This window comes from Lepidochelys kempii, chromosome 16 (genome assembly GCF_965140285.1).
Source record: "Lepidochelys kempii isolate rLepKem1 chromosome 16, rLepKem1.hap1, whole genome shotgun sequence".
Taxonomy (NCBI): Eukaryota; Metazoa; Chordata; order Testudines; family Cheloniidae; genus Lepidochelys; species Lepidochelys kempii.
In genome coordinates, this window is record NC_136395.1 from 4,318,138 (window position 1) to 4,329,450 (window position 11,313).

Sequence of the window (11,313 nt, forward strand, 5' to 3'; positions counted from 1 at the left end):
TACGGGGAGGGTCCTGGCCAGTTTGAAAGAGCTACAAATCCCTGCTAATATTTGGAATGAACAGTTCTTGGATGGGAGCATGTGAACAGGTTTGGGAACCTACACAAATAAGATACATAGGGAAGGACGTGAGATGGCTTCAGTGTTTCCAAGTGGATAGCAGCAGAGCGCCAGGGCTGTCTCGTAGATCCACACGGATTCATGTTCCCAGTTGTATTTAAAATCTTCATCTGCTAAACTAATCCTTCTGAGACTGAAGTCTGATATGCAAAAGGCTCCTGGGGGAGGAAGGAGAGAGAGGAGTGTCTTTGTTTATCTGGAACAGTCTGTTAAATCATTTCAGATCCGATATCTCCTGCTGATGAGTATGTTTGTTTCCTCCTTCAGGATGAGGATGTGCAGATAAGAAAACGCATCACCATCCCCAAACAGGAGAGTCGACCCAACAACACAGGGGAGCCCAGCTAATCCCCAGGGAAGCCATCAGGACTTGTCTTTCATTTGGTCACATAACTGTAGTTTCACTGACTAACAGCCCTTTTTATAAAGAGGTTGCTTGGTTGAGATGTTGCAGTTTCTCATCCCTCTCCGATCAGGATGGAGGGGCTGTTTAACTGTCCTGCGAGGAGACCCACCATAATGAAGCACAAGAAGTGCCAGTGCGCTACCCACAACTCCATGCCCAGTGATTTCTCATGCCATGGAAATTTACAATGTCTTTGCTCCTTTCTCCAGGTACCATTGTGGGTTGCAAGTCATTGATCTCTCCGGGGATTGTACGGCGAAGGGGTGTGCTGGGAGTTGTCTGTGGTTAGAAGTGTGTTCAGATGCTGCTTTGGCTGTCTGCCACCATGAGTTCTGTTTGCTGTTCTGGCCCAGAAGGCTAAAAAAAAGAGAACATTGCTGGAATGTATGTGCACGGCCACTGCTGCGAAGGGTCAATACGTGAGCATTAGCGTGCAGGGATGTTTGTCACAGGAGCCAGGCAGCCACATTGTTAACTCAGCTCTGTATTTATTTTGCAACTGTGTAAGTAGGAGCAATGCTGTGATAGTAGGATAAAGGGTCTCTGGCTGCTTGAAGACTTAACAGGAAATCTAAATGCTACAAGTTAATTACTCTAAAGGTTACTCATTTGCTTCAGATACTGTATAATCAAGCCAGCTGCAGGAGCATGTAATGATGGCACATTTAATTGCTATTTGCCAGGCAGTTACAGAGTAGCTACATAGCTGTAGCTGCCTTGTGAAACAAAGTGGTAACTGCTGAAATGAAATGCCAGTGCGTGGTTCTCAGGGGGTTACAAGATTCTGTCATTGATCAGTCAGTGTTTTGTGGAGTGTGATAAATTGCCAGGGAGGTTATGTTGAGCCGATAAGAGTTCATGTTTTAAAGGTCTCATTGCAGGCATGCAAAACTTTGCCCAACTTTTCAGGAGCTCCACAAAGGTTGCAGCCATCTAAAATGGAGCAGTCCAGGTTCCATTCCCAGCATGGCACTCTCTGTCATGACCCCGCTGGAAGGTGTTTGAATGCTAAAGATTTTTGGGAATGCACCAGTAGTCCAAAGATCTTAAGTCACTTCTGCTGAGATCAGAACCTCCTAAGGTGCAACTTGTACTTAAGAAGACACCCTCAGTTTATAACCACAGCTGAAGTCCTTTTTATATATGTACTTTAAAATAAAATTGCAGCAGAGAAATCAATGCTTGCTGTTGTCATTTACCAGAAGGCTACGGAAGATGTGGATGTCTGCACCAATCCAGTACACATGGTCATTCATCCACGTAAGGCCCTGCACATCTAGAAAGTTGGGGCAGCCTCCAGGATTGTCATGGATCTGCAGGGCAAGTTGCCTTTGAGCTTTGTACCGTCTCTCAAGGAGTCGCGTACTTTATAGTGCTAGACATTAGCCATCACCTTTTTGCAAAGGGAAGCCCCGTGGCTCTACTACTCTGAGACTGGGCCCTGCCTTCAGTACCCCTGTTTCTCACCAGGTTCCCTCAGCAAATCCAAAAGAACTGGAACTCCTGTTGGAAACTTTCCCCCTTTGGAGCGAAGAACTCTGCAGATATTTGCAGCGACACAGGTCAGCCTTTTCAAAGCAAGACAGCTTTTATTAGTCAACTGGAATAGAGTATTTTAGGGTTCTTAGTAAGGCTGTCGATTAGTCACAGTTAACTCATGTGATTAATTCAAAAAGATTAATTGCGATTAATCACAGTGTTAAACAATAGAATACCAATTGAAATTTATTAAATATTTTTGGATGTTTTTCTACATTTTCAAATATATTGATTTCTATTACAACACAGAATACAAAGTGTACAGTAAAAAGAAAAGGAGGACGTGGCACCTTAGAGACTAACAAATTTATTTGAGCATAAGCTTTCGTGAGCTACAGCTCACTTCATCAGATACATTCAGTGGAAAATACAGTGGGGAGATTTTATATACACAGAGAACATGAAACAATGGGTGTTACCATACACACTGTAACGAGAGTGATCCGGTAAGGTGAGCTACTACCCAGCAGGAGAGAGGAAAAAAAACAAAACCTTTTGTAGTGATAATCAAGGTGGGCCATTTCCAGTAGTTGACAAGAATGCGTGAGGAACAGTATGGGGGGGGAAATAAACATGGGGAAATAGTTTTACTTTGTGTAATGACACATCCACTTCGTCTTTATTCAAACCTAAGTTAATGGTGTCCAGTTTGCAAATTAATTCCAATTCAGCAATCTCTCCTTGGAGTCTGTTTTTGAAGTTTTTTTGTTGAAGAATTGCCACTTGTAGGTCTGTAATCGAGTGACCAGAGAGATTGAAGTGTTCGCTGACTGATTTTTGAATGTTATAATTCTTGACGTCTGATTTGTGTCCATTTATTCTTTTACGTAGAGACTGTCCAGTTTGGCCAATGTACATGGCAGAGGGGCATTGCTGGCACATGATATATCAATGTGGCATATATCACATTGGTAGATGTGCAGGTGAACGAGACTCTGATAGTGTGGCTGATGTGATTAGGCCCTATGATGGTGTCCCTTGAATAGATATATGGACACAGTTGGCAAGGGGCTTTGTTGCAAGGATAGGTTCCTGGGTTAGTGTTTTTGTTGTGTGGTTGCTGGTGAGTATTTGGTTCAGGTTGGGGGTTGTCTGTAAGCAAGGACTGGCCTGTCTCCCAAGTTCTGTGAGAGTGATGGGTCGTCCTACAGGATAGGTTGATCCTTGATGATGCATTGGAGAGGTTTTAGTTGGTCGCTGAAGGTGACGGCTAGTGGCGTTCTGTTATTTTCTTTGTTGGGCCTGTCCTGTAGTAGGTGACTTCTGGGTACTCTTCTGGCTCTGTCAGTCTGTTTCTTCACTTCAGCAGATGGGTATTGTAGTTGTAAAAATGCTTGACACCATCATAGGACCTAATGATGTCAGCCACGCTATCACAGGCTTGTTCACCTGCACATCTACCAATATGATATATGCCATCATGTGCCAACAATGCCCCTCGGCCATGTACATTGGCCAAACTGAACAGTCTCTACGTAAAAGAATAAATGGACACAAATCATACGTCAAGGATTATATCATTCAAAAACCAGTCGGAGAACACTTCAGCCTCTCTGGTCACTCGATTACAGACCTAAAAGTGGCAACTCTTCAACAAAAAAACTTCAGAAACAGACTCCAAGGAGAGACTGCTAAATTGGAATTAATTTTTAAACTGGACACCATTAACTTAGGCTTGAATAAAGACTGGGAGTGGATGTGTCATTACACAAAGTAAAACTATTTCCCCATGTTTATTCCCTCCCTCCACCCCCCACTGTTCCTCACACGTTCTTGTCAACTGCTGGAAATGGCCCACCTTGATTATCACTATAAAAGGTGTTGTTTTTTTTCTCTCTCCTGCTGGTAATAGCTCACCTTACCTGATCACACTTGTTACAGTGTGTATGGTGCCACCAGTTGTTTCATGTTCTCTGTGTATATAAAATCTCCCCACTGTATTTTCCACTGAATGCATCGGATGAAGTGAGCTGTAGCTCACAAAAGCTTATGCTCAAATAAATTTGTAAGTCTCTAAGGTGCCACAAGTACTCCTTTCATTTTTGCGGATACAGACTAACACGGCTGCTACTCTGAAAGTGTACAGTGCTCACTTTATTTTATTTTTTTTATTACAGATATTTGCACTGTGTGACAAGATGGCCGATGTTCATATGGTGGGTCCTGTGCTTTTCTTGCGGGAGGGCTAAGACGCCACCCTTTGCTCCTGCTCTTGGGCGCCGAAGGCCCCACTAGTGGCCCAGGAAGGTGATAGAGGAAGGAAGCAGGGAAGGGGTCTGGGTTTGCTCCTTGCTCTGAGTCCCAGCCCCTCTCAACCCCTGCAGGTTTCTTACCCTCTTCCCCCTTGGGTGGGGTTACCCTCGGTCCTTAGACGCTGGAGGAGGGGCAGGGTCTCCCTTACTTCGGTTCTCTGGTCTTTCAGCTCTCTCAACACACCTCCAAGCTCCAGTACTCTCTCCTTCCTCCTCCTCCTCCCCTGACTGCCTGAAACGGGGTTTTATTAGGTTCCTGACAGGGCCTTAACTGACTTAACAGGTGCTCCAATTAACCTGTAACAACCCTCCCTAGTCTACAGGAAACCACGCCTTAATTAGCCTAGAGCTTATCTATTTCTGTATTTCCCGTCGACCACTCTACCACTGCTCCCTGGCTCTCCTGTATCACATATTCCCCCTACCTCCCTCTCCCCCCCCCCCCCCGACCTTCCCGCTCAACACCATGGATTTGGGCTACTTGGGACCAGAGACAGTGTTGTCGTGAGAGGCTGTTCGCGGTGCCGTGCTGGGTTCCAGCTCTGTGCTGTATCCAGAACTGGAAAGGTTGTAGGGATAGAAACCATCTAGTCACTCGTGCATTCTTCTCCTTGTTTGTGTGCATCCATTGCAGTGGGGCATGCTCTGTCACAAGGGTGAACCGCCGCCCAAGCAGTTAGTACTGTAGAATCTCCATGGCCCATTTAACCCCTAGACATTCCTTTTCTACTATGGCGTACCATTGCTCCCTGGGTGCTTCTCATCCCCCAAGGAAAGGACGGCCCCAAGTCCTATCTCTGAATCGTCTGTTTGTAGGATGGATTCCTTTTTGAAATCTGGGGCTATGAGCCCTGGATGGCTGCAAAGGGCTGTCCTTAGGTCTGTGAAAGCTTCTTCTGCCGCTTCGATCCACTTAACTATCTCTGGGCCCCGAGCTCTTATCAGGTCCATCAGAGGTGCCGCCCTTGTGGCGAAGTGAGGGATGAACTGGCGCTAGTACCCCACTACCCCTTAGAATGCTCTGACTTGCTTCTTGCGGATCGGGTGTGGCCATTCCTGTATTGCCTTCACTTTGTTCCATTGGGACTTCACCAGGTCCCTTCCGACTACATACCCGAGGTGTCTGACCTCGGCTAACCCTATTGCACATTTGGATGGGTTAGCGGTAAGGCCAGCCTGTCTAAGAGCATCCAATACTGCTTCCACTTTCCCCAGATGCGTCTCCCAGTCAGGGCTGTGGATTACCACATCATCTAAATAGGCGGCAGCATACTTGGCATGGGGTCGAAGTAATCTGTCCATCAATCATTGGAAAGTCGCGGGGGCCCCATGGAGCCCAAAAGGGAGGAGGTTGTATTGGAAAAGGCCATTGGATGTAGAGAAAGCGTTTTTTTTCCTTGGCATCCTCAGCCAGGGGGACCTGCCAGTAGCCTTTTGTCAAGTCCAACGTGGTCAAGTATCGGGCCTTACCTAACTGATCCACCAGCTCATCAATACATAGTATTGGATAGGCATCGAATTGGGATACATCATTTAACTTCCGGAAGTCATTACAAAACCTCAGGCTGCCATCAGGCTTGGGGACCAAGACAATAGGGCTGGACCACTGGCTGTATGATTCCTCAATCACGCCAAGTTCCAGCATCTTTCTTACTTCTGCCCTAATTCCTTTTCTTTTTGCCTCTGGTATGCAATATGGTTTTATCGTCACCCTTGCTCCAGGACAGGTGACAATGTGGTGTTGGATCAGCATCATACGGCGGATTGTGTGAAGAAACACGTCTTGGTTCTGCTGGATCATTTCAGTGACCTAATTCGGGGGATTTCTTTACCAGCCCTTGTGGGCCATCTGCCTGGGATGGAGCCAGCAGGATGGCCAGGCATGTTTCCCAATTGATCCAGGGTTTCAGTAAGTTGACATGGTATATCTGCTCTGGACTTCGGCGGTCTGGTTGCTTCACCTTATAATTTACCTCCCCAATGGCTTCCACAATCTCATAGGGTCCATGCCAACTGGCCAGGACCTTTCTGTTGTTGGTACCAGCACCCGTTCTCCTGGTTGAAATTTCCATGTTTTTGCCCGACGATTGTAGTAGGTTGTTGGGCCTCTTCTGCTTTCTCCAAATTTTCTCGTACTATGGGGGTCACTTGGGCTATTTGTTCTCCCATCTGGGCTACGTGTGCAATTACGTTCTTCCCTGGGTTGGGTTGTTCCTCCCATTCCTCCTTTGCGATGTCTAATATGCCACGTGGGTGGTGACCATATAGTAGCTTGAAGGGGGAGAAACCAGTAGATGCTTGGGGAACTTCTCGTATTGCAAACATCAAGTATGGGAGGAGGGTATCCCAATCTTTTCCCTCCTGGGCCATCACCTTTCGGATCATGCTCTTGAGAGTGCGGTTAAATAGCTCAATCAGACCATCTGTTTGGGGATGATAGACTGAGGTCCGCAAGGGTTGGATGCAGAGCAGGGTACATAAGTCTTTCATTATCCTTGACATGAAGGGAGTCCCTTCGTCTGTCAGGATCTCCTTAGGGATGCCTACCGTAGCAAAAACCTGCACCCATTCTTTTGCAATCGCCTTGGATGTGGGGTTTCTTAAAGGAATGGCTTCGGGGTACTGTGCAGCGTAGTCCAGGATGACAAGTATGCTTCGGTGGCCCCGGGCCGTTCTTTCTAGTGGGCCCACTAGATCCATTGCTATCCTTTCAAAAGGAACTTCAATTATAGGCAAGGGTACCAACGGGGCCCTTAACTGAGGTCACGGGCTATGCAGCTGGCACTTTGGGCAGGAGGTGCAATAGCGCTGGACTTCTGCCCGTACTCCCAGCCAGTAGAACCTCCTTAGGACTCTATCCAGGTCTTGTCTGCTCCTAAATGTCCCCCAAACAGAGGGCTGTGAGCTAACTCTAATACGGCCCTTGTGTGCTTCCGTGGCACCAAGAGCTGTTCTTCTACTCCCCCCCCGTATTGGCACTTCCCGGTTCAACAGATCCCGCTTGATTATCTAGTCGGGCCCTGGGCCTTTGGTCTTCCCTTCGACTGGCTCGCCATTTACCTCTACTACCTCCTCCCTCACGTTCGCATACAGGGGGTCATCGGCTTGGTCCTGCCCAAAACATTCGCGTGCGGGACCAATCTGGCCTGATTCTGTTGGATTGGCCTCCTCTCCTTCTCTTGGGGTGCTTCCGCTCATGCTGGGGGCCGTCTCTGGGTCTCCATGGGGCCTCATCCCAACCAGGGCAGCTCTCTGGTTTGCTGCCAAATCCTGGTTACTAATCTTTTGTCTGCCCTCCTTTCCCATCTGGATTTCCAGAACTTCCTGGAGCGTGAAAATAACTCTTGGGGAAAACCCAGCAAAAATTGTGGTAGGGCCATCCTTGGGCACCTTGAACTCTGCGCGGGGTTTATTTCCCTCCCCTAACTTGATGAGGGGGAGTAGGATCTTGAACCCAGGAAAGTCCCTGCCAATTAATACTGGGTAGGAGATCTTGGAGACCACAGTCATCTTGGTAGTGTTTCCCTGGATCTCAATCTGTATTGGAATTGTGGGGTAGAAATTTACTGTGCCGTGGACACATGTCACTCTGGTGCTCTTGGCCCGGCTCAGTTAATCCCACTAACTTCCCTGAGACCAATGTGACAGCACTCTCAGAGTCCACCAAAGCTATGGTCTGGATGCCGTTCATCTTTACCGGCCTCATGTACTCATGTGGGGCTGTCATGACCCCCAGCAGGCTGATTAGGCTACATTGGTCTCCGGGATCCCCCAGGTTGCATTGCATGGACTCCTCTCTATTGGGGCACTGATGTGTTATATGCCCCAACTCCCCACACTCATAACAGTGATATCTCATCCCGGAGGTTGCCCTCTATCTTGGGCCCTCTGACACGCTCCCCCAGCCCTCTCCCCCTGGATCCCCAGATCCCCTTGGGGCCTCAGGCCGCTCCTTGGTGCCTGCTCTTCCCGCTATGGCTTTCCTGGAGTTCTTGATGATCCGGGGTCTCAGGTCGGGACTGGTTTCTTGAAACGCCGTGTTTCACCTCCCAGGGTTTCGAACAGTTCACGGCTGCCAGTTGTCTTTCGACAAGGGTGACCAGTTTCTCATAGGTGGAGGGATCATTCTGGTCTACCCAGGCTCGGAGGCCCAAGGGTAGTCCCCTCATATAACGGTCCAGCACCAGAAGCTCCATCATTTTCTCTGAGCTGAGAGCCTCTCAGCATAACCACTCTCGGGCTAGGTGGATTACGTCAAACAGCTGTGACCGCGGTGTCTTGTCCTCGCAGTACTGCCATTCATGGAACCTCCGGGCCCGCAGGGCTGTCATTACCCCTGCCCTGTCCAGGATCCCCGCCTTCAGTCAGGGGTAATCTGCCGCCTCCTCTGTGGTCATATCGTAGTCGGCCTTCGGGGCCTCCCCGCACAAAAATGGGGCAAGGATGCCCGATCACTGGCCTCAGGGCCAGGCCTCCCGCAGGGCTGTGCTCTCGAAGGCCAGGAGGTTCGCCTCCGCATCTTCCTCCCAGGTCCTTTTCTGCCAACAGTCGCTGGCCCGTATGGTCTCCGTCCCGTCATACCTGCGGTCCTTCTCCATAAGGGCCTTCCCCTGGTTCACTAGTTCCTGCAGCATGGCCCAATCTTGGGTGGCCTGGGTCATCAGCAGGCGATTGGTCTCTTGCTGCAGCCAGATGGCCTCCTGTTGGGCAGCTGCCTGGATCCGGGTAGCCTCCTGCTGGGCAGCCGTGGCTTGCACCAGTGCTTTGACCACGTCTTGGGGCAGGGTGGTCGTGACCCCCCTGGACTATGTTCACGACGCAGAAACCCCGCTCCCGACACCACGTGGGACAAGATGGCCGAGGTTCGTATGGTGGGTCCTGCGCTTTTCTTGGTGGGGGACTAAAATGCCACCCTTTGCCCCTGCTCTTGGGTTCCAAAGGCCCCGCTAGTGGCCCTGCCTGAAGCAGGGGGTTTTATTAGGTTCCTGACAGGGCCTTAATTGACTACAGGTGCTCCAATTAACCTGTAGCAACCCTCCCTAGTCTACAGGAAATCACGCCTTAATTAGCCTAGGGCTTATATATTTCCCCTCGACCACTCTAGCACTGCTCCCTGGCCCTCCTGTATCACAACTGTAAAAATGAAAAATAAAAGAAATTGTTTTATTTTTGAGTGCAGTTATGTAACAAAAAATATACATTTGTAAGTTGCACTTTCACAATAAAGAGATTGCACTACAGTACTTGTATGAGATGAATTGAAAAATACAATGTAAAATTTTAGAGCCTACAAGTCCACTCAGTTCTAATTCTCGTTCAGCCAATCGCTAAGACAAACAAGTTTGTTGACATTTACAAGAGATAATGCTGCCTGCTTCTTATTTACAATGTCACCTGAAAGTGAGAACAGGCATTCGCATGGCACTTTTGTAGCTGGCATTGCAAGGTATTTACATGCCACATATGCTAAACATTCGTATGCCCCTTCATGCTTCAGCCACCATTCCAGAGGACATGCTTCCATGCTGATGATGCTTGTTAAAAAAAATAGTGTGTTAATTAAATTTGTGACTGAACCCCTTGGGGGAGAACTGTATGTCTCCGGCTCTGTTTTACACGTTCATTCTGCCATGTACTTCATGTTACAGCAGTCCCGGATGATGACTCAGCACATGTTCGTTTTAAGAAAACTTTCATAACAGATTTGACAAAACTCAAAACTAGCTATAGCACTCGACCCAAAGTTTATGCCTTTAAATGCCTTCAAAATCTGAGAAGGACAAGGTGTGGAGCATGCTTTCAGATGTCTTAAAAGAACAACACCCTGATGCAGAAACTACAGAACCCAAACCACCAAAAAAAAGAAAATCAGCCTTCTGCTGGTGGCATCTGACTCAGATGGTGAAAATGAACATGCATCGGTCTGCACTGCTTTGGACCGTTATCGAGCAAAACCCGTCATCAGCATGAACGCATGTCCTCTGGAATGGTGGTTGAAGCATCAAGGGACACATGAATCTTTAGCACATCTGGCCTGTAAATATCTTGTAACATTGGCTACGACAGTGCCATGCAAATGACTTTCTCGCTTTCAGGTGACATTGTAAACAAGAAGCGGGCAGCATTATCTCATGAAAATTGTAATCAACCTTGTTTTTCTGAGTGATTGGCTGAAGTACGATTGAGTGGATTTGTAGGCTCTAATGTTTTACATTGTTTTATTTTTGAATGTAGGGTTTTTTTTGGTACATAATTCTACATTCGTATGTTCAACTTTCATGATAAAGAGATTATACTACAGTACTTGTATTAGATGAGTTGACAAATACTATTTCTTTTGTTTTTTACTGTGAAAATATTTGTAAATATAAAGTGAGCACTGTACACTTTATATTGTGTTGTAATTGAAATCAATATATTTGAAAATGTAGAAAACATCCAAAAATATTTAACATGACTAGATCTTGAAATAAAGACCTGTGGTGTCAGTAAACTGACAGGCTACAAAGGAGATAATGTCTCTTCACCATCCATTTATAGCTGGGTTACAGCATAGAAGTGATAAAATTGCCAATGGTGAACATAGACTGAAAATCCTGCCTGACCATCTTAATGACCTACTTAGAGATCGATCCCTACAGTGCTCAGTCTACAAGGAGGCTACATCCATTTGGGATTTACCAGGATGAGGATGATAATGAAGAGAAAGGTAGAACATGCTCCAATGGCTAGAAGTTGAAGTTAGACAAATTCAAACCGGAAATAAGGTGTAAATATTTATTTAACAGGGAAAGTAGTTGCCCTTCAGAACAATTTACCAAGGGTCGAGGGGCACTCTCTGTCACAGGCAAGTTTCCAATCAAGACTGGATGTTTTTCTAAAAGCTCTGCTCTAGGAAGTATTTTGGGGCAGTCTTATACAGGAGGTCAGGCTAGATGATCCCACTGGTGTCTTCTGGCCTTTGAATCTGCAATGATGATACATACCCAGAAGGCA

At 47.2% G+C, this 11,313-nt stretch overlaps 1 protein-coding gene across 10 annotated transcripts in view; it reads left to right on the forward strand.

Moving 5' to 3' along the window:
• The window catches only part of PNPLA7 (patatin like domain 7, lysophospholipase), a 443,243-nt gene extending 440,903 nt beyond the window's left edge, over positions 1-2,340 (forward strand). For 9 of the 10 annotated variants that reach the window (XM_073314045.2, XM_078849029.1, XM_073314052.2 and 6 more), the window contains one exon: positions 388-1,701. In XM_073314045.2, coding sequence (XP_073170146.1) covers positions 388-468 — 81 coding nt within the window. In that variant the 3' untranslated portion in view covers positions 469-1,701. Of the gene's footprint in view, positions 1-387; positions 1,702-1,996 lie in introns of those variants that run through there. The other variant, XR_012155225.2, reaches the window with a different exon arrangement.
• The last annotated feature ends 8,973 nt before the right edge of the window (positions 2,341-11,313 follow it).